At 36.5% G+C, this 24,573-nt stretch overlaps 1 protein-coding gene across 2 annotated transcripts; it reads left to right on the forward strand.

Moving 5' to 3' along the window:
- Positions 1-1,723: 1,723 nt before the first annotated feature.
- LOC123720394 (lysosome-associated membrane glycoprotein 5) lies at positions 1,724-16,852 on the forward strand. Of its 2 annotated transcripts, XM_045676984.1 has the most exons (7): positions 1,724-1,905; positions 10,583-10,689; positions 10,987-11,118; positions 11,586-11,702; positions 12,266-12,468; positions 12,872-13,085; positions 13,993-16,852. In XM_045676984.1, the coding sequence occupies exons 1-7, from the start codon at positions 1,830-1,832 to the stop codon at positions 14,041-14,043; spliced, it is 900 nt and encodes a 299-aa protein (XP_045532940.1). In that variant the 5' UTR covers positions 1,724-1,829; the 3' UTR covers positions 14,044-16,852. The 2 variants fall into 2 exon arrangements, with proteins under 2 accessions (XP_045532940.1, XP_045532941.1); XM_045676985.1 differs by having other exon boundaries at positions 12,872-16,852.
- Positions 16,853-24,573: the final 7,721 nt, after the last annotated feature.

The raw sequence follows: 24,573 nt of genomic DNA on the forward strand, positions 1-24,573 counted from the left end.
GTAATACTTCTGATTTTTTTGTAAATATAATGCGTTTATAATTATTTATCTTATGTCGCAATTAGTTTCCTTCGTATTTTACGTAAATAAATAAAACAGTGAATTATAAAAATCTTATACTTGACGCTGGCTAATGCAGAAACCGTGTCAGAGCTAAAAAAAGAAAAAAAAATAAGATTTGGTGCACTTTTAGATTTTGTATAAAATATAATTTACTATTTTACAGAAATAAAACCTTGTGACTCTCTTCATAAAAACTGGACCAACTGAAATTTTTGGCTATAGCTGTTAAATGTAAAATAAAATACACTATTATATTTATTTATTTACAATCAAATAAAACGTTCCTAATCTAGTCTTATTGTTAAGTTATCTAATCTGTATCCTAAAATTTTCATTTAACATACCTACTTACAACTATGCGTTAAGGCCTATATTCACTTTGATTAGTGCGAGTGCAAGTGATTAGTGCAGATGATTAATGATTAGTAGAAAACAAGTGTGGACGGCAAATTCTTAGTACAGGTGATTATTTGCCTGCGTAGTAAAGTGATTGGAAGCGTGTTCTATTTTTTTGCAAGTGAACTGCGAGTATATTAAAGGACTCTTCGGTCAACCTGAGAGCAAAGTAATATTCTGTTGTATCTTCAGCTGCCAATTCCTTAAAGAGTTGGTAGCTTGCGCCATGAATGGGTCTTCTATTAATCCATTTTCGAACCCATACTTTTCTTGGTCTTGCAAGTTCAGCTTTCAAAACTTCTTCAGTTTCAGATAGCACCGCGTTTAATACTTTTTTCAGTACATCTTCCAATTGCAAGCACGCTTCTCGATAGTCATCCATACTTGCTGATTGACAGCTACTACAGACTACTGAATCTACTAAACAGAGCCACTAAACAATAATTGGACACTACTTGCACTACACACCTGCACTAATTACTAATCAAAGTGAATACAGGCCTTTAAGAATGTTAATAAATTCTAGTAGGTGGTGTTTCTTAGCATAAATAAAAAATTATGATATCTTTCTATAATATGAATGCAATATTATGTAAGCTCAGCTGTAGCCTTTAGATGTTATCGTATAGATTGACCCTGGCTCTATATAGGTCATGGTACGTTATGCATCTGTGGTCACAGGCCACGGCCAACGGAAGCTACTATTGAGAAGATTACAGGAAACGATATCTGATGGAGCTTTTGCAAGAAGCTTATGTTTAAGTCCATATCTTTTTTATTTTTGTTTGACAACTATCTATGTTGTCATCTCATTTACCCTTTTAATTTTTTTAATTATTTTTTATTAATTATCTAAAATTATTAGTTTTTTTTAATTATCAAAGTAATAATAAATACCTAAAACGGTCATTTAAAAATACTTGATTGTCCGAACCCTCAGCTTTACCCTTATTTTAATTATATCGAGAGCCTATGAGCTATATATATTATATATCTTTGAGATTCGAATCTAGACGCTAAAAACACCGCGATATCTGATCTACCTTGACGAGTTAGCAATTTTCGTTATTTATTTATGATCTATAGTCCAATCTAAAAATAAATGATTGAATGAGCGGGTCCCATTCATAAAGAATGTCCGCCATTTCGTGAAAGATAGAATTAACTAATACAAAATAGGGCAATTAAGTATAACGCGCATGCGTGAGACCATTGATTTTTATCTGACGTCACAAAATGTCTGCCGTACCCCCGCATTCGTTAGTATAAAGCCTTTAAATACAAGATACTCGCGTAGTTTTACACAAATGGATGGCAGAAATAACTTATTTAATAACAAATTAGTTTGATATTACGATTTTGTACACGCCATGTTTGGTAGATTCCTAAAACGTTTCCTGATTATGGATTTCACTATGTGCTTCCAGAAGAAATTTATGTGTTTTTGTAAGTATTCAGAATTTTATAATTAGTAGTATAATGAAATGAACTTTCGACTGTCGTTTATTAACGTAAGATATATTTTGAACAGCCCTTCATCGATACGCATAATAAGTTACTTGCGTATAGAACTAATGCAGAATAAAAATATCTTAAAGTATTGTTAAAGCACTTAAAATGTATTATGTAGTAATTAATATTTTTAAAATATTTAAAAAAAGTGTATGAATTCTTAAATAGAAAAAAATTTAATTTAAAAAATTACCCGCATGAAAAAAAGGTTATGTGTATATATAATATATACTAGTATTTTATAAAAAAAACAATTTTCAAAGCATTTCAAAAGTAATTGTAGCTTTAAATTTATCGTGTTATCTGTAGCTAACATTCGGTTTGGCTATCGAATGACGACGTCGACAAACAATAAAATTGATTCCGTATTATTGGATTTATGTTATTGATTTTCTAAAATTTTGTGTTGGGTCGTGAAAATATACCTCGTTAAATAAATTTGTAGTAATTTCGTAGAAGCGGCGTAGCAAGCGCTACGTACTGGTATTTTTTAAAGAATTTCTTAAAATGATTTATTACTGTTTTTAGGCATTTGATACTAATATACGGTAGAATGTATATATCGAAATCATTATATGTAATATGTTGCCCGAATCTTTATCACTCAATGCGACTAAAATGAGTTGATATATTACTTCCTATGTTAAATTTTGATTGATATTTATATTATAAATTAAATTTTAACGTCATAATTAGAATATCGACTAGATGTGAAAGCTATTTGTTTTGTTTTTTTATGTATATTAAAACTATTTATTACCATTACATGGATTAGGGGCTTCCATGCAGTATTGGAACAATACATTATAAATATAAAGTAAGATATGGAAACATTGTATCTTCATGGTAATCTGGTCATGATAGGCTACTTATAAAGTACGTCATCGCAAATAACCTATTATTAGCTATTTTGGGAACGCTATCTCCCACGCTAAATCTATACCTAGAGCTTGACCTTTAAATGTACTTGAACGTAGATAGATAGTGTACAAAGTATGTCTCTACGAAATTACACAATTATAAAGACTCAAGAAATTGACTAGTACTATTTCGTATACTAAATTACTGTAGAAATTAGGTTTTTATAGGCGGTCGTAGTTACGCCCATTTGTAGGATAAATTTTCAAGCTAGAGTTTATTACAGGTAGTGTCTTCCTTAGAAGTATTCAGCAAGAGAAATTTAGTTAATCTCTTTTAAATTTATGAAATACTAGTTTACTTTTTATAATACGTAAGGGAAAATGAGAAGTTTTATATTTTTGAAAACTAAGTTAAACATTCAAAAGTATTTGAATGACCACCAAAACATTAGCGCTCTATTGGCGATGTGTGTTGCACTATTCAGAGGAGCACCTTTGCAATATGTATCCAGTAACATTCGAATCGGTAAAAATATAGAGGGCATAGACGTGAGGTGTCAGTTGTGTTTCGTAATATCTTTTATAACAAATGAACGCTAGATTGATGTTGAATACTCAATGAATGATGAGTATCACAGTTTATTAATTATTATTATCATATGAAGATAAAGTCACACAAATTATAGAGATTTGTCTAGCTGTTCTTGAGTTATGACTTACTTGGCTTAGAGGGCGTCCACGGAGAGTCTCCATCGCGTTTGGTCTTGAACATCGTATTTCACCTCGCTACAAGTCTCTCTGGCTCTCTCTGGCTCTCTTTACCTCATCTGCAAATGTACGACGCAAGGTTTTCTTGGGTCGGCCATGCTTGCGGGTTCTAATCAAGAACCTGCTTGGGGATATAATTGGAATACATTCGGAGTGTTTGGTCTATCTATTTCTACTTGCGTCGCTTGATCTGGCTAATCGGGATCTTTCGGGAGTGCTGTGTGCTCCCACTTTTGCTCGGTAGAGATCTTCTCGGGCCAGTAGATATCCAGAATACGGAGTAGACATCGGTTGACGAAGACTTGGAGTAGATGCGAGATGTTAAGTTATATAGATTTAACTATGAATTTGTCATAAAATAGTATATTAGTTTAAAATAGCAAGTGAAGATGTAAGCAAAGTTTGATCAATTAGGATAGTTTTCGGCTAGAAACGTGAGAGAGTGATGTTGTTTCGGAATATTTAATTTGTAAAGAGTTTTTTATTCTGTTATTTTACTCTATCAAGGAATATAATATATAGGAAACAGTATATGCTGCTGTCGATAAATAGTATTCAAAGCTTCGGTATATTATCGGAATTTTACATACTGGAATAGCATTTAAAAACGGTTCACTTACTTAATATTAACGTATTCATCAAAATATTTTTGCTCGTAGTCTACAACTGTTAAAATATTTATAGAGTCTTAGGAGTTTAAGATGATATAGATATAAGGAATTTATATTTGTACTGTGGTGTAAGCGTGGTGGCCCTTCAGGCAACTTATTGGTTTAACATGTATTCTGTACTTTTAGTTTATATATACTAAGCAATGACAGAATACTCGATACTTAACAATGTAATTGTTCTACTATATATTCTAAAGAAGGTTTTAGAGTTTGTATGTGGTTATTTTGGTCTAGCCCCATAGTTTCTAATTCAAAGCGGCTAATATCTATTGAGACATGCCATTTACGATGAAAACATAATGCACAAGTGTGATGTGGGCGCAGACGCATGTGCAAACTCATTCAATAACACTCAAATTAATGACGACAGCAAACTAACAATTTGTACATAGGATGGAAAATATATGATCCTAATAATTTTACAATAACTTAGAGATCTTCTCTATGAAGATTAAAGGCCGGCAACGCACTCGCGATATCACATAACATCAGATCAGCCTTCTTCCAGTTTGCCCCTTGTTCTATAAAATAAAATTCTTATGATGTGACGTATTCAACGTTATGTTACATTTCCTTTTACTAAAATAATTTCAAGGTTCACGGCTCGAATACCTGTTTATTCTAAAAGCATCATTTATCTTGTCACACCATCATTACCTTCTTTACGACGATATTATTAGGTTTTTTGTGGATTATATCAGACAATAACCTGGAGCGATATTTTGAAATCAAATTGTGACATGTTTGATAGGATGAAAATTCTGGATCAATTATGTCTGTTGCATGTCTGTTTAACGAAGACTTTAAAATAAATATTTTATTAGAAATCACAATAATTAAAATTTTGAAGGGTTGTAAAATTCTAAATATATATAATTTTACATCGTTTTAACTGAAATGTGATAACTTATGTTCATACATATATGTCATATAATCAAGCAAGGCATTAATTAAAGATTTAAGTGGGTGCCTGGTAAATAAATGAAGGCGTCGGGACGTGACGACCCCATCGCCCACTGATGAAATAACCTGTGACAGAGGTTATTTCACCAGTGCAGTCAGTCGACCCCCTTCCTAGTGGGAGTGCCATGCTGTTGCTTTCGGGCTTCAGCCAATTGGGCAGGCACGACCGGGGCAGTACCACTGTCTCACAGAAAACCGGCGTGAAGTGATGCAATAGGTTCATCTTATTGTACTCGCGTTTCGTGCGGTGAGTGAGACTCCCGGAGCCCATCAATTCCCCCCCCCCCAGAATATGAAGATGCAGTTTAAACAGAGATTACCCCAGGGTATTACAGAGGATTACCACGTTTCCGCTGTGGAGAATCCCCCTCTGAGCGTCCATCATCGGAACAATCAGTATTCGGTGGTGGATGCACAGGCTGCCCTTCGTATTCTGGGGTGGGCAAAAACTGCGCAAAAAACTATAGGTTTCGATCTCGGGGCAAACGGAAGAATTTACCGAAGGCATCCCCTTCCACGCTCTCAGTGGACTTTACCAATGTTAGGGGGCTCAACTCTAATCTTAACGCGGTTCACTTTCACCTCGAAACTGCGAAGCCGGCCTTATTCTTCCTTACTGAGACTCAGATGTCCTCCCCGGCTGATACTTCCTACCTCTCCTACCCGGGGTACAAATTGGAACATTCATTTGTGCCGCGGGCGGGAGTTTGCGTGTACGTCAGAGAGGATATCTGTTCTCGTCGCCTCGGGTCGCTTGAAGGAAGGGACCTATCTAGCCTCTGGCTGCGCGTAGACTGCGATGACCATCCGCGATTCTACGCATGCCTGTATAGGTCCCATAGCGGAAATACCGAAACTGAGCGACTCATTGAGCACATCCAAATGGCTACAGATTCCCTGCTCGAAGGGGTTCCTACCGCTGAAATCGTGATACTTGGCGATTTTAACGCTCACCATGCCGATTGGCTCGGTTCGGAAACCACCGATCACGCGGGAAGATCCTTTCACGACTTTGCTTTAGCTTACGACCTGTCACAAATGGTCCCTGCGATTACGCGAATACCAGATGTGGATGGTCATAAACCCTCTTTGTTGGACCTTCTGCTGACCTCACATCCGGAGACCTATCAAGTCTCTGTTGACCCGCCATTGGGTTCATCGGATCATTGTGTGGTCCGGAGTACTGTGCCTACTACGCGCCCTCCTCGGCCCCGTTTTTCGGGTTGTCGTCGTATTTGGCACTATCGGTCAGCAGATTGGGATGGGATGCGGTCTTTCTTTGCGTCCTACCCTTGGGGGCCTATGTGCTTTTCGTCGGAAGCTCCAGATTCCGTCGCTGCCTCTGTCGCCGAAGTGGCTCTACAGGGCATGGAACTTTTTATTCCATTCTCTGCGGTGCCAATCGGTGGCAAGTCACAGCCCTGGTTTAAGCGTTCTTGCAAGGCGGCATCGCGTCGAAAGCGAGAATGCTTTAATGCATGGGCGGAAGCGGCGATATCTCGTGATGCCAATACAAGCGAACATAAAAAAGCATATAACTCAGCCTCCAGGTCCTTCAAACGGGAAATCGCTAAGGCAAAGTCAGAGCACATCGCCAGATTTGGCGAGAGATTGGCCCAACTCCCTTCTGGGACCCGAGCCTTCTGGTCTCTCGCCAAAGCTGTACAAGGGAATTTTTGTCAGCCATCGATACCACCGCTGCACAGAAAGTATGACTCGATCGCCCACACTGCGAAGGAGAAGGCCGACCTCTTGGGCTGTCTCTTCGCGTCCAACTCGACTATGGATGACCGGGGGAGATCACCACCGGCGATTTCGCGGTGTGATAACTCAATGCCGGAAATCACATTCCGGCAACGTGCTGTTCGCAGAGCACTATCTTCCTTGGACATTCATAAGTCGAGCGGGCCGGATGGTATCCCTCCAATTGTGCTGCGTACTTGTGCTCCTGAGTTGGCTCCGGTCCTGACGCGCCTTTTCCGGTACCTGTACTCGCTCGGCACTGTCCCGAAGTGCTGGAAGACCGCTTCGATACATCCGATCCCTAAAAAAGGCGATCGCTCTGATCCATCCAACTGTCGCCCAATCGCAATTACCTCCTTGTTCTCCAAAATAATGGAATCCATTATTAATGGCCAGCTCTTGAGTTATCTAGAGGGCCACCAGCTGATTAGCGATTATCAGTACGGCTTTCGTCGTGGTCGTTCGGCTGGTGACCTTCTAGTATACCTTACTCATAGATGGGCAGAGGCAATTGAGTCCAAGGGGGAGGCACTAGCGGTTAGTTTGGACATAGCGAAAGCCTTCGATCGGGTGTGGCACAAAGCACTGCTCTCGAAGCTTCCAGCCTACGGGCTTCCTGAGAAATTATGCGACTGGATCTCCAGCTTTCTAGCCGATCGGAGCATCAAGGTCGTCGTCGACGGAGCATGTTCCGACCTTAAACCCGTAAATGCTGGGGTCCCACAAGGCTGTGTTCTGTCCTCGACCCTGTTTCTTCTGCATATCAATGACATGTTGCAACTTAGCAACATTCATTGCTATGCGGACGACAGCACTGGGGATACTCTTTACACTGGCCGGGCAGGTATTTCTCGGGCAGTTGTCGATGAGTACCGGAACAAACTTGTGTCTGAAGTCGAAACTCTTTTACGTGGAGTCTCGGACTGGGGTAGACTAAACCTCGTCCAATTTAACCCCAAGAAGACACGAGTTTGCGCGTTTTCCGCGAAAAAAATACCCTTTGTCGCTACTCCTCTTTTCGAAAACACTCTTCTTGAAGCCACAGCCAGCATCGGAATACTTGGCGTTGACATATCGAACCACGTTCAGTTTCGCGGTCATTTGGAGGGAAAGGCTAAATTAGCATCCAAAAAGCTTGGTGTGCTCAGCAAGGCGAGACGGTACTTCACTCCGGGCCACCGCTTGCAACTCTATAAAGCGCAAATACGGCCCCACATGGAATACTGTTCTCACCTCTGGCCGGGGGCTCCCCAGTACCAGCTCCTTCCACTTGACCGTATCCAACGAAGAGCGGTTCGAATCGTCGATGACCAATCCCTCTCCGAGCGGCTCGATCCTTTGGCGTTGCGTAGAGATGTGGGGTCACTCTGCATCTTCTACCGCATTTACCATGGAGAGTGTTCAGAGGAGTTGTTCGGATTAATACCTGCAGCTGAGTTTCAGCATCGGACGTCGAGGCAAAACACAAAATTCCACCCGTATCACCTCGACGTCCGACGTTCCACGACTGAGCGTTTTTCAAGGCAATTTTTGCCGCGCACCACCGCTATGTGGAACCGGCTACCCGTTGAGGTGTTTCCGAACCAATTCGACTTAGGGTCCTTCAAGAAAAGAGCGTACAAATTCTTAAAAGGCCGGCAGCGCACTCGCGAGCCCTCTGGCATTGAGAGTGTCCATGGGCGGCGGTATCACTTAACATCAGGTGAGCCTCCTGCCCGTTTGCCCCCTATTTTATAAAAAAAAATATATATAACACTGGTGACCCAGAGCTGGTGCTTTCCTCGCTCAACGAATAAGTATCGCAATACAGCGAGGAAATGCTGCCAGCGTTAAAGGAACACTGCCACAGAGACCAAACTTTTTAAATTTGCTTTAATTTTATTATTTGTATTATTAGAATGAAGGTTAAGAAAATCGTAAATACTGCATTAATTTGTATTTGTATTGATTGTTATGTCAAGGTTTTAATAAACTTATTCTGAGCATTAAGCAAATAATATCCAGATAGTGTCTTCAAGTTTATGTTATGAAAATAAAAACGTAAAGTAATCTTTTACATTTATTACACATTGGCCTCTTATATACGTAATAGAGCTTAGATAAATGTTTTTACTTTTATACTCTTGTACTCTTTGATTACTGCTACTAATCTTATACTAATCTTAAAAATATTAAACTATTTAGGGCTTTCTGTTCGGTTATAAATAAAACTAGTAAATTACATCCCATTTAAATATCTAATAACGCGCTCCAATGGTTTGAATGTCCCAGTTTTGTTCTATTTCTGTTTTCGTATTGAGTAACTTAGATATTTCAAAATTCACTAAGCCTTTATACAAGTACCTACCAATATTTAGTTTCAATTAATACGTCCTACATATCCCAACCGTCTCAACAGGATTAATCTCCGAGCGCTATAATTTTTCATTCATGTAGTAGTGATGGGAAAATATGCGATACGAAAAAAATATTTGTTGTTGTCTGAGTTTTTTTCTTTCATAGACCTTGTTTATAATAAATTAACATTTAATGTCAATGTAATTAAACTGTACTTTGGAACATAAATTGATTTATTTGTGGTAAATAAAATACGGGGCGATACAAGCCTTAGCTTCAGATTTTTATATCTGTTTCGTGGTAATTTGTTTTTTTTAAACGAACGAACAAAAGCCGTTTTTTAAAGCCGTCTGTGGTTTACACACCCCGACTTTTTGGATCTAAGCCATCGGGGTTTTCTAATGTGTTCTTCGCTTATGAGTGTCTGTCTGTGCACATAGACAGAAAATTAATTGGTCCACAGCCGGTGTTTGACAATACCAAGGGATGAGATTGCACGCTCAAGCTTTGTCGACTTTGTCTAACAAAATATCACATTTAAGACCACACCAATCATTGATTGATCGATTATTTATCTCCGTTTATTATTTAAGGGACAGTCAATCTTCAAATCTTACAGTACAGGGACAGGGACAGTATCTTTGTACCCGATAATAAAAGTATTTAGAATAAAAACTAAATTCTTTAAAGATCTGTATGTATGTAAGATATAATTAAATGTAGCCGTATTAGTTCTCTATTTAATTAAAATAAATTAATTCGAAAAAAAGTATGCTATGATGGTTCCAGCAATGTAAAATTCTTTGCTTTATATCGATGTATCTATAGTGTTGCGTACAGCGCTAGTCTTGTATTCTCAGTAACATGTGATCAGAATCTGTGAGCGCGCGTTCAAATCTTCATGTACTTTAAGGGAAACGTGCGAAATCTTGAAATTCGTGTTCCAAATTGTGGCGACAGTTTGAGAATATTTATGTGAAAGATCCTGAATGTGTCTCGTATATTTTATTTGGAAAAGGACGCATAACAAAAATAGGACAATAAAAACTTTAATTAAGACCTTTGTGCGATATAACTTTGTTGATTGAATCTGTCCAATGGTTGACTAAAGTGCATTACATATCAATATATTAATCTGTGTTAAATAAGGTTTTCTTCCAATCTCAATATGCAAATCTATTCGTATTAGTTTGCTATATTTAGTTGTATATTATTATATAAATATAAAATGTTTGTGTAATGTAGTATCTATGTGGTATTTCATGGCAGTGATGGTGGTCTGTTCGGTACACAGCCTGCAGTTAGATAGCCAAGCATCGACACGACGACCCAGGATTACGAAATACAGCAAAACTACTATAACTCCAGGATCAACGGTATGATACTGTTATTTTTATAAAAAATATTATGTACCCAAAAACAAAAATGGGGTTTTGACTAGTATTATATTAGTGAATATTAAAAATTCGAGTTTAACCCCCTAACTTCTAAAAACTTAATCAACAATCAGTCTTTCTTACAAAACAGGGGGCAAATGGGCTCATCTGATAAGTGACATCGTCGCCAATGGACAGTCACACTACCAGAAGCCTGGCAAGTGCGCTTTTTAGGTTTCTGCTCTAATATTCACTTCTTCATCTTCATCATCTTTCATACGTCTTTTCTTTCTTTAGGAAGCACCAACCGAACGGAGCCTCTTGACAGCAACCTACCGTCTTCAAGGAAGTGGAGGGGAGACATGCATTTTACTGGTTGTGGACGCTTTACTTGACATCTCTTACATGACCAAACTTAATGAGCGCGCTGTAAGTTTTTAATTCAGTTATCTGCTATTTTGCTACCTGCTGTTGCTTTATTAATGTTATCATTTGGGTTTTATAATCAAATAAAATGCGACATAGATTTTGTCTTAGAAACAGCAACTTTTTCCAAGTATTTTATATATAATTTCTCAATTTTATGCACTTGAAAATCTAATAAATATTTACTGCGATATAAAGATTTTATTATTTTTTCCGAGTTTTTTTCCAGTTTCCAGATTCCAGTTTATTTATTATTGCATATTGTCTTAGATTGGCGTGATGTTTACACATTTACTTAAAACTATGTGAGATTTATACTCGAAATTAAAACCTTATTTACGTAATTCGACGTTTCGAGTGATATCAGTAATTGTCTCTTGCTGGCCACGATAACGGAAGAGCTTTCGAAGTTTTAAATATGTCATCTGTAAAGAAGTTGTAATAATTGTTTGTTATTTATGTTTTAACAGGACGCCAACACTTTTGTGCCTAATAACGCTGTTGCTAGTGGATCCTGCAAGGATAGTGATTTGGAAACATTGGTCCTTTCGTTCAAGGAGTTCGGATTGGAATGGACTTTTGCTAAGGTTGGTTTTCCGGCACTCTTTAATTGGTGGCAGACGCTTGAACTGACATACACGAAGCATAACCTTTTGTAACCTGATTGGAAGATGTATTGATTTCAATAAATAAATAATAACAATAATTAAATCGTTTATTGTCAAAGATATTGGTACATTTAGATCGATTAATTATAAAAATCTGCACAATCAGCCATATCATATTAATTTTCATAAATTCATATTAAAAGTACATTAACATAATGTGATAATAATAAGATAAGTTATTTATAATTATTGTTGTTAAACTTATGGTCTACACCCACACTATAAAGGCACCTAGCCTTTAAAAATCATATAATACAACATATATATCCTTTTCAATACAACGAATTTCGAACGACGAAATAATTTTAACATTATATGGTCGAAATGCTAAAGAACATGTCAAGAACCGAAAAAAACATGCGGTTTTTTTAATCATACAAATTATAAATCTGAGGTTAATTTTAAAAGTTTAGTGACATATAAAATATATGTTTTTATATTTATTATAACGAATATTTTTTTATTTTGCCCCGAAATTTTAGACCCCAGGTGGAGAACGCTGGTACGTGGACAGCATCAGACTAACTTACAACTCCAGCGCACGAATCCTCGAACACGCGGCCAAGCAGGGTCGTAGAGTCACATTGTCTACTGGCCCTCGAGCGCTGCTTTTCCCCACACCTGTTGGCAAATCCTTTGACTGCCCTGACGAATCTATTGTGGAGTTGGTTGAGGAGGATGCTGGGTGAGCCATATTGACCAAGTAGATTTATTTTAACACACAAATATTATTTACAATAAATGCGATTCTATCAAAACTTGTTATATAAATAGCATTTAAAGTAATTATATGGAATTACACATAATTATGTTTATTGGAATTGAAAAATATAAAATAACAGTTAATAAAAGTTTTTGGAAATTCGCTCTATTTAATTGTTCTAAAAGTAAAAAAATATTTTTCTTTATGATGATGATTTAATTGGTAACAGGACTATGCCTCTATTCAGCTAACATAATTAATATACAAAAACAATTATACTAAGCAAATAGTCAAACATGGAATACGTAATATATTCAAATAAATTAGGTATAACGTACCTTATTTATTTTATGATAATCGAATAAATAATTTGTGAATCTTGCAGAAACCCCAACACAGCGCATCGTGCTAAACTCTACCTTCGTCAGATGCGTCTTCAGCCATTTATGTTTCGTCGTGATGGTCAGTTTGGTCCTCCTTGGAAGTGCTCTGATGCCAACCGAACCAGATCCGAAACAGCACCAGTCGCGGTCGGCTCCGCACTGGCTATAGCGACCGCCGGCACCCTCATAGGCTATGCAATCTGGCGGTATTTGAAGGTTAAAAAAGTACAATACGACACTATGGAATGAAGGGGTTGAATGCGTTCTGAATTTAAATCTTACTGTCTATGGGTTTATGGTTTTAAATTCTATATCTTTGTCTGTGTCGCATGTGCTGTCGAAAGGCCTTGACCTGCCCAGCCGAAAAATTATAATTCGTCTGTGTGGTCAGTTTGAATATTTAAAAAGGGCCAGAGCCTAAGAGGTTATATTTTAATTGAATATCAAATCTCTTATTAGGTATATTTGGTATTTGATTAATCCTATTTTACAGGGTTGTGATACCTCAATAATGGAGTGAGAATGCTTTTATATGGTTCTGGAGCCTTAAAAATATTACTCTTTCCAGGCGTGTGGTACATTAAAATAATTTAATTTTTCTTTTTTAAATTCCCTGACAGAATTCCGGGATATTCCTTGTTCAGAACGCATTTAAATTATAAACGTCCCAGTGTAGCGAATTGTAGAGTCCCACGCAGTATTGATAACGAAATAAGGCACACGACATGATATCTATGCACAATGTACAGTTTTCCAAATATTCACTTACGGCACTGACTGTACAAAACTATTATAGGTGTTAGTCAAACTAAACTAAATTTAGTCAGTTTAGTTTAGTCCATTAACGCGTCGTATCAATAGTCCCATGTTATTGTTGAAAGTTGATAATGTTATTCGTGACAAACGTAGAATCACGAAAGTTTGATGAATTCGGTAGTTATGGACAATGCCAGTTAAAATAAACTAAAATTGTAGCTTATGCTACGTTTCAGTTTAGTTTAGTTCAAAGTCCAGCTGAATTGACATAGCGGTTTTAATGTTTCATCAAGAGATATATAGTTGTTTAAAGTTGTTGATGGTTGATAATAATGTATAAATGTATTTAATCGCCATATTATTCTAGGTGTCACCCAAAACTCGGCGTACTAAGATTCAGATTGTCAAAGCATTTTGACAGATGTCAGAGTTAGCGCGTGCTTAGAGTGCCCCTCTGTCTCTTGTATTTGAATCTTACGTGTGCTTTTTCTGAGAAATAAGAATAAAATCTATGTATGCAAATCTAATAGTTTTAACCGAAATGCGAATTTTTCAGAAAAAGTACATACTGAGTATTGGGTGTTAATTTTACTAACATATGTACTCCAAAGAAACTCTTAGAATAGGTTATCTCGTTTGTTTTTAAGGGGTATATAAAAAAAATCCCTATAGGGTGAGGAGATAGAGATCGATAAAATTCTCTGTTTAATAAGTGTGTTAAGTATGTTAGTAATTATTTGTGCGCCTAACATTTTATGGATATAATCAGCGAGTGAGTATTATCCTTGTGTACAAAACGCAAATTAAAGAAACTGTCATGTTGCACAAAGCATTCGTAGTGATCTGTGGAAATACCAAAAATAGGTACATACTTTCTAGATTTATAAAACTGGTTAAGTCTTTATAAGAAGACCGATTGATCAATGCTGTCATAGCACCAATTAGATGTAATTTTAATTAATTGATCGAAATGTGTGTGAAATGGCCGAAAGATTAAAATATTTTGATCGAAATTGAGCATAAGAGGAAGGTACTGAAGAAATGTTTGTGAATATTGAGTCTCTAGAAAGTAAATTCAATAAAATAATGCAGTAGATAGATTACAAAACTTAGCTCCATGAAAAGTAGTTTCTGTGTTATTACTATCGTGTATATTTTAGACTATAAACATATCACAAGATAATAAATATACTTTATAATTTAATCATTTTATGTAGATATTATTGAAGGTAAGTATATATAATTTTTTATCAATTGTTTGCGGTATAGTAAACACTGATAGTACGTGTACAAGCAATAATACTTTTTTATTCGACGCCGTCGTTGCGACAAAATGGCTGAATCGATGTTGTATTGTGCGCAAAACTTGGCTAAACTAGTGTATAGTTAATTATAGTTTAAATATTTAATAGCTGGTGATATTTTTCTAGAGTTAATTAGTTGTATTATGCCTAGATTAAGTGTGTTATTGTATAATCTTTTATTCTTCTAATTCAAATTTCTACCGTTTTGCTTACATTTATTTCGAAAAGAAATTTTGCTATCCAAACTATCTTACTTAGAATATATTTTGAAATCTTTTTGCAAGTTTACATTCTAACATGCCTAATCTAATTTTATCTACCTCTTACTTCCAAATTTTTGTATCACTTTACTCTCTTTATGTACAGAATTGATGTTCCATGTAAGTAAGACCTAAGAAACGAAATCAGCCTAAATCAGTCTTGGTATGTAAACACAATTTTGAACGAATGAGCAGATATAATGTATGTTAGTTTTTGAAGAAAGGTTTTACATGTAACATCAAATATATTTTTATGACTATACGATTTAAGGGTGAAATTGAAATATTTACCCAAAATGTGTAAGTAAATAAGTTATAACAGATTTAAGTATATAAACACTAGTACCAAGTTTTGCTAGTTAAGGTTTGCTGTGTGTAACGCTTAATTGTGAAGGTTATTTCTTTAATACATTATACTCACCAATTACTCTAACATATCGTTTAACCATACTAGTTATAAGTTATATATTGATCGCTGTTCGATCATGTTTAGTTAGTGTTCTGTTGTACACAAACTAACTAAAAATAAACGTTTTTAGTTCTAGTTTTGTACAACATTTAATATATCTTAATCTTAATCGCTTAGTGCTGTATAAAGCTTTCGTTTTTGAATCTCTCGCTTTTGTATTTTCGAATTTTATACAAATGCTAATCGTTTTCGGATTACACGTACCACTATTTCAATCTTGCACTTTGTTTGTATTTCCTGCGGTGTGTTACTATATGTGCTGGAATGTTCTGTTTCAATAGAGTCCAATATGAATTCAGATCAGTGCCTGAGTCTCGCCAATAAACGAACATAGGCTAAAGAACAAAGTCATTAAACTTTACTCTTTTCTCGTTTCTTTGTTTCGTTAAGTGCGCGTTGCATTAATGATAAAACATATGATATTTATTTCCAACACACAAATATACAGTAACGCTTGCAGCAATTCCGCACTGTTTTGCAATTGACCTATTCGTTGAGCGAGAAAAACACCAGCTCACCTCTTCTCTGCTATCCTGAAGGTTTATTCTATGTTTATTAGTGTAAAAAAGCATTTATATAATCGGTCTTGTAGCTTTGTATCAGCAATATAGTACCAACACTTCCGCAATTAACTAATGAGCGAAAGCAAAACGTTTCTGAAAAGTTTTCAAATAATTGAGATGTCTATTTTCCTAATATTTTGTAAAGGATCCCTGTAGCAGTTCCCACGTTAGTTTCTTAGCGTTATATATCGGTGCATTTATAATGATAAATATTATACTAAAATATTATATGCCATACGATTTGTCTTCCAATAACATTGATCTTATTACAATAGTGTATTGTAGCTTTTATTGGCGTCGCGTGTTATAATTGAATGAGGCTTTGGTTGTTGTATTTTAATACGGTTGTCAATTTTGAAGAAACACCAAATTTGTGAAGATATTCATTAATTATAACACGTGCGTATAGTGCAAAAGTGGTGGTGTTATTATTTGGACAAATTTTAAATCTTACTTTCAGAACGTAGTATACTTTAGTATGTTTGATATTATTTGAACTACTATTTCTATTAAATTCGATGTTCCAATATATAACATACACCACTGATTAGTTGTAAGTGACATATCTCAAAAATTATTGTAATTTAGTGCGTTCATTTATGAGATTATCTTTATGAATAAATGACGTCGAAATCTATATATTTTTTATTTAAAATTTTTAACGTTAACGTTATCCGTTCGTAGTTTCAAAATGTCTCGACGTAGTTGCTACGGTTGTGGTGAAGAAAGTAAGTGTATGGTGTATCCTCCATACATCCCCGATTCAAAAACCGTAAACAAAAAAACAGGGGCCCGACCAAAAGTAGCAGACGAGGTGTTTGTAATAGTGTGACGTGATATATGACGATAGTTCTGGGATTTTAGATTTAAAGTTCTAAAGTAATCGGATAACCAAGCAAAGGCACTTAAGAATATGCAGGAAGTATGTTGTCCACACAAACGGAGTTGAAGGAAAGAACATCGCAGTACCACTTCATGAGCTTGAATATACATGTGCCTGTTGTGCAAAGTGTTTGTATAAATATAAAACAAGAAGAAGATAAGTTAGCATATAAAAAAGTGTAGCAAGACCCCTAACCACAAGGTAGGCGTTGGTAAGCGAAGCGGCTCGCGATTTCAGAGTAAGTAACCAAACTTCGTCAATAGCAAGTCATATTCCCAGTGCTTCGCAAACGGTAATGTTAGAAATCCTGAAGTAGGTACTTCGTGGGAGAATTGTGGAATCATTAGAAATACAGGCTTCTCAAAGAAAGAAGCACCTTCATATCTAGCAATTAAGTTTAGATAATACGGAGGAAAAATTGACATTGTATATAGGAATATGTGGCATGCAAGTGGACGTAAAGGTTATTAAGATTAAGTCCAAAAAAGTAAAGGAATATGTGTCCTTTATTGTATGGTATCCGAATCGGTGTATGAAAAGTTATTACACCGGCAGTATGGTCTGGGAACACCGAGTGCAGTCAATGGTTTTGGTTTCGGAAGCCAAAAAATAAAACAGAGGAACTGTATAAGTTTCGTTTTAATTATCAGGCGAACCAAGTTAAATAAAGTTTTAAGGGATATGGAAGCTCTGAACATCGATATAGTAGCCATAACATAAACGGGATGTAACGATTTTATTAAAGATGCGGAAATTTTGCCCGTGAGGTATCCTGAGATGCGACCAGGTGGATGGAAGAAAACAAGGTGTAGTGTTTTTGGCCAAGAGTGAACTGCGGTTGCGACGTGTGAAAGAACAGAATGATATCAACGTCGATCAGTGTTCGATTGAATTAGTTTTATGTAAATGTTTATTCTTATGTTGTGCTGTGTATTTTCCGCCGTCCGAATACGTGTGATAGTTAAATTGTTGTGTGTTAAATATCGTGCTTTAGAAAACTATCAGATATGGATTGTGCGGCTGAATATGCAGCGATTCACAGCTTGGTTTCATTATCGGACGTCAAGGCAAAATACAAGATACCATCCGTATCACCTCGACGTCCGTCGTTCCACAACTTAGCGTTTTCTAAGGCAGTTTTTGCCGCGCACCACCACTATGTGTAACCAGCTGCCTACTGAAGTATTTCCGAACTAATTCGACTTAGGGTTCTTAAAAAAAACAGCGTACAAATTCTTGAAAGGCCGGCAACGCACTTGCGAGCCTTCTGGCAATGCGAGTGTCCATGGGCGGCGGTATCGCTTAACATCGGGTGAGCCTCTTGCCCATTTGCCTCCTATTACATTAAAAAAAAGCGTATTTTTACTCAGTCTACAGTAGGGACACCGCGCTGCTGAATGTGGAGGAGACGATGGCAGCGGGTACCGGGAGCGGTTCATACGTGCACGTATCTGAACTGGTAGATAAGAGATGCGCTTGTCCGTCTGAAGCCGCAGCGCTCAGCAGGCCCAGATGGCATACCAGCATATATTATGAGGGACTGTCGAGCTTACTTACTGAGCCACTTGCCTATTAGTTCAATCTATGCCTGGACAACGGTAACTTTCCAGATTGCTGAAAATCACAAGAGGGATTTCTATACCCAAAAGCTTCAATTGTAAGAATGGGATTTGTGCTTCGAAGGGCAACAACGTTCACTAATATTAAAACCATCTCAAGCTTGTACAACGCTGTGGTTAGAAGTGTGTTAGACTGTAACTCGTCTGTTTGTGTTCCAAAGAAGATGAATACTTCCTTATGTTGGAGCACATACAGAGTAAGTTTACACAATACCTCTATAACAGACTGTTTGGCGTCTATTCTACTATTCGTTAATGTACCCAACATTATTTGTCTTAGGTGGGGCACAATAAATTGGAAATCAGACGGGACTTACAGTTGGCCTACTACGTACTGAAAGTCTTGAGGGGTGTAGTGTGCAACCCAAGTGTACTCCAAGAACTGGGTTTCTTAGTACCTATGGGATATGTGCGACGGCGAAGGCCTAGGTTATTTGCGATGCCAAGGGCCAGAACCAGTCTGTTGCACAGATCTCGTTATCCAGGACGTTGCGCCTACTGAATGCTGTCTCCGACACTATCGACATATTTATATGTACTTTATTATTTTTTATTTAATGTTTCTCGACATTATCGTATTGTAGTCTGTATGTATTTCTGTAATAAATAAATAATTTGGGAAAATTTAATGTACAAGATATATTTAATTATTTCCTATTTTTAGAGTAACTTAATATCTAAACTAATACAATAGAAAACTTTTTATAGAAAATATAATTTAAAACATATTATAAATAATACAAGAATGAATAAAACCTAATATTTTTATAACTAATTACAAATGCAATGCAATTCTTGTGTATTCAAAATATAATTTCATATACGATACTTTTAATTTAACTGAATGCGAATGTAGCATTTTTTTAAATGGAATCTCGAGGTTGGAGCTCCAGGTCCAAGTCTCGAGCTGTTTTAGTGAGATTTGTTCTGGGAGACTCGAGTTCTTGGGCCGCTGCGGGGTGGTCAATCGTCTGAAAGGCAGAAGCGAAGTAAAGGCCCCTTTTCCGGTAATAGCGGTTTTAATTTGTCATTAGCTAATGTTCTTGGCTCGTCCCGATCTGTTAAGAAGATAATTGATGCTTTTATGCACCAACGGATTGGTATGATGGTGGTCAGCCTTTTCGAAGTGGCGTGTGGATGCCAACGTTATCCATTGGGCTAAGGTAGGGAGATCCAGGTTGTGGTGGTGATAGACGTTCCTCACATAGAAAAGTCCTCGGGTCGCGACTCTTATGTATCGCGACTGGAGCGTCTTTGACCGGTTCATGGGAGGCACAATGCGCGAATACTACGCTAGCGTAGGTAATACATGGTCGTATACAGTGTCATCTTGTGCCTAAGGGTAAAGGGATATCTGTTGTTTATATTATAGCGTCCGGAATATCTTCGTTATCGCGTTTCAAGGTCTGGAGTCATCGCAGGTTTTGTAGCCGTTGAATGTAGATGTCGCTACATTTCCAATAGCGTAACCGATCCCGACGTTTATCTACCTATTGAAGGACCCCTCAGTCAAAGCCAAAAACATTTTAATTTTGTTTAGAACACTGTTTTTACTGTCATCTGGTAGGAGTACAATGCACCAACATTATTTCGTATCCTAAACTCTGATAAACTTCCATTTATTATAAATAGATGGCGCCTTAAACAGGTTTACATACATGGTTAAATAAAAAGTTAACAAAATTGTTGGCCGAGAGTTAAGCTTAAATAGTTAGATTTGTATGTACATTGTATCATTAACATTGGCAAAGTGCTCATTGTGAGGAAACCAGCTCAGCCAATAATTTACGAACACAGCGGGTTCAACTCTTAATTAAATTATCAATAAAACAGTTACACAAGTATCTGCCATTTTGATTTGGTTTACTCCATTTGAGAGATAGTAGTATAGTATAGAATATATATATTTAGCATAGTGGTATATTTGAGTCATATACAAATTACGACCGCCTTATAAAATGCGACCATATTATATGTTTGGTTCTGTAAACATATTCTATTGGAAAGAAATCCTCTTGCATCGAAAATGTTGGAATAATTTGACCAACGCTTTTTTGCATTATTCCTTTATAATAAAATCTGCCAATCTATGTATTCTAAGATAGTAAAGTATTCCGATATAAACTCATAAAACATCGGCTAGGTTAGGATTTCAATTTTACAGAAACCTTACTACTAGGGAATACAATCCCGACTCGAGATCGTGAATTCGAGATCCCGCGGGATTAGAAATATCAAATCCAGCGGGATCTCGTATAGTTTCAAAAAAAATTCACGTGACTGAATACGATGAAAACTGCATGTTTGCGATAGTGAGGTTAATTAAAATAAAATATTATTTGAAAGAAAACAAAAGCCTTTATCCTTTAATATTACGAACTAGACAACTAACAATTTTAATTACATGAACATAATCAAAACAAAAGTAGGTATAGCTCAAGGAGTTTAAAATTGGTGATTTAGAAAGTAACTTCCAAAAAAAGAGTATCTTCTAAAGTGTCTCAAGAGTGCTATCTGCTAACCGGCATCTAATGTCCATTGCAATGTACCCTATGTAATGTGCAATGTCGCGTGAAGCGTCCCGAGCGGATGTGTGTAGAATCGCTGACCATTGCAGTCCAATCCCGTCAATCTCGAACGGGATCTCGTCATATTATGCTTCGGGATTGATCCCGAAAAATTACACGGGATCTCGCGGGATCTCGATCTCGATCGGTCGCTTATAACAACTTCAAGGTACACTATCCAATACAGAGTCGACACACACACCCATTCACATACTTATACATTCATGTATATAAGGCCTTATACGATTTTTGTTTGATTTAGATATAACACTAATACTAATGTTTCTTAAACAAAATAACTTAAACCATTGAATAATGGTAATCTAGTTCTTTACCCACAACACAGAGGCTTCCCAGTGTGGAGCTAGGTAAATTTTGTCACAACCATATTTCTGTCATGAATAAACTTTTATTACTATTATTTTTGTACATTTAAGTCCACGTAGTGCGTACGTACATCATCAGGCCTCTAGAGATTAGGAAAGCTTTAAATCACACTTAAAATTTTATTCGAACCTTGCTTACCCTGAGAATTTTGTTTTGCTCTATAATTATTTTATCATTTAACCAATCTTTTTAGTAGCTACACACATATAGGTCATTTAGCTAACTATGCTACCCCATAGACTGTTGGCTTTTCCAAAATAAAGTACTAACAACGTAAGTACTGCCTAGTAGCTGATATAGCAAAAGCAAGACACTGATTACCAGAAAATCTTGTGACGCGAGTCATCAAAGGACCCCATTAGAGAATATCGGTTACTTACTGTCACATATGGCAGTTCATATGCTCCGTATCTTGCCATAAGAACACTTCATCAACTTGCAGAGGATGAACGTAGAGAGTTTCCTGAAGCTGAGCTTCTAAAAACTGATCTCTATATGAACGATTGACGATGACAAGCTCATTTACAGAAGAAGACACTCAAAGCTTCAACGTCGCTTAACTGAACTGTTTAAACGTGGCGGTTTTCTTTTACATAAGTGCTTGTCTAATAGTCAAACGGTTTAAATTGATATTCCTGATTCGAAAGAAGCATTAAAAAGTTCAGTGAATATTAAAATGGATGATTCGGTGAAAGCTCTGGGCATAGCCTGGAAACCACAAAGTGATATAATTGAACTGGTAGTTATCTTAACCCATGACAACGACGTTGTTACAAAACGAAGTGTGCTGTGATCTGTGATAGCAAAAACGTTTGACTTAAACGGGATTATACAGAAGTTGTGGCTAGCCGGCCTTGACTGGGACTCTGAACTTCCTGAAGACCTGAAAACTGAATGATAGAATTACCTGACTAATTTTGAATGCATTCCACGTTCCAAATAATGTAAAAATCTTGAAATCTTGAAAACTAGTATAATTGACTTAACAACCTATTTTTATTAAAACAGTCAAATGAGGTTGGATAAGAAAATTAAAAATAAAATCAGATTTGACGTCAGTTATTAAGAAAAATTATTCTCTTGGTTTTTCTGCTAATAAATTTTAGGGTTAAAAGTTTAGTAAGTGTATAGTGTAAAAAACCTTCTTCAGAGTTTAAGGAATAAATTAAATCCGTCGTCAAGCTGATCAAATATAATAATATTAATTACTTTATAAATCAACTATTACAATTTAATAAAACAATTAATTTAAAGACTTTTACAAGATTCTATATTATTAACTACTCCAATCAAGGACTGGCAATATAACACCTGACACCACTTATTATTTTGTGAGGGGGACCCTCGGCATTGATTAGCTCTCAGGAGGATAAAGGGTTCGGATACTGATTTTTATGTACTTTAATAAAAAAGTATCTTTACATAGCCATTAGGAAAGCTTTTAATTCTGTATTTTATACAATCTATTTAGGTAGGTGATTAAATATTAAATGCGTTGATGAATAAAAATACCTTTTAGTGTAATTATATGGAATAAGGATTCTGCTAAGTTCCATAGATTAGAAATAAATCATTTATAAATAATCCTGAAAAAGACGTAAGTGTCTGTCCGAGTTTAGTTTTTGTTCCGCGTGATTATTATCTATATCGAAATTGTCTACTAATGGGTATCGCTTTTACTATCAGTGGCGGATTTACAAAATTTCAACAATTTCGTTGTTATCAACCCGTAACATAATTTTTAGGTTTGATTTTTGAGCACAAAATTATACACAAACCATTCAGTTCGCACTTTCGCAGCTTCAACCAGTAGTAGGACTGATGTATGGATTGATAGAGGTGAGACAAGAAGGGATATTCTTTTCATCCATACAAAGTGTGAGCTGAGGGCGCAGACTAGATGTTTTACTCTAGAATATGGGAGATTGCTACTCGTCATAGGCAAATTTTCTTACACATAATTGTTCTATAAAATAAAATGTGTTCCCAAATGCTGCCTCCCTAGACTCCAGACTCCTCACCACTAAACAAGAAGTGGCAAATCACAGGTGTAGTGTTTGCAATTTCTATCAGATTTACAGGGATTCTGAACGATACGTTATTTCAACGTGGCGTTTGGATCTTAGTTGACATGTGCTACTTGGTCAAATGCTTTCTTAACTCATAGAAAACGCGAATTATTGATATGTAATTGTTTCTCAACGCCTGGAACGGGTAGGAGGCATACCTGATGTAAAGTGATACCGTCCATGGATACACTCAATGATAGAGGGCTTTCAGCTTTGCCGGCCTTCTAAGAATTGCTACGCTTTTTTGAAGCACCCTAAGTCGAATTGATACGGAAATTTCAGTGGGCCTTTAAAAAATGCTCAGTTGTCAAACGACGGATTTCGAGGTTATACGGTTGGAATTTGTAAAGTGAGTGTAGTGTAAGAAGTCTCGATAACTACAGCGAGCAGAGCCAGCAGTTAATACTAGTTACAATCAAACATACCCCTCAAAATTCAACCCCAACAATTAAATCAATTAGGTACAAACTAACAAGCATGATATTCCGTTTTACCCCTTATTAGTTCGTATGTTTGATCGCAAATTACGCGTAAAATAAGCGATAATTGACAATCGACAATACGTCGCGCTTCGGGAGTTATAGCAGTATTTTGTCCCCTGGGAATGTCAAAACTTAAAATGTTTAGTTTCAACCCAATACCTATGCACTATCAGTTCGATATCGAGTGAAACAGTATATTGTTGGCTGGTTTAGGTACTTCATAAATATTTATTAGCGTTTCGATAATTGCTGATTAATAAGTTGACTGGCAATTGAGCAGGTCTCGTTGTCCGGGAACAATTTATCCGACATCCCCGACGACACATGGTCACTTCAAGAAGCACA

Source organism: Pieris brassicae, chromosome 2 (assembly GCF_905147105.1).
Source record: "Pieris brassicae chromosome 2, ilPieBrab1.1, whole genome shotgun sequence".
Classification (NCBI taxonomy): domain Eukaryota; kingdom Metazoa; phylum Arthropoda; class Insecta; order Lepidoptera; family Pieridae; genus Pieris; species Pieris brassicae.

Coding starts and splice junctions, on each gene's coding strand:
- LOC123720394 (XM_045676984.1), top strand. CDS start 1,830: ATGTTTGGTAGATTCCTAAAACGTTTCCTGATTATGGATTTCACTATG. Junction 1,906..10,582: donor GAAGAAATTTATGTGTTTTT/GTAAGTATTCAG, acceptor ATTTCATGGCAG/TGATGGTGGTCTGTTCGGTA. Junction 11,119..11,585: donor CCAAACTTAATGAGCGCGCT/GTAAGTTTTTAA, acceptor ATGTTTTAACAG/GACGCCAACACTTTTGTGCC.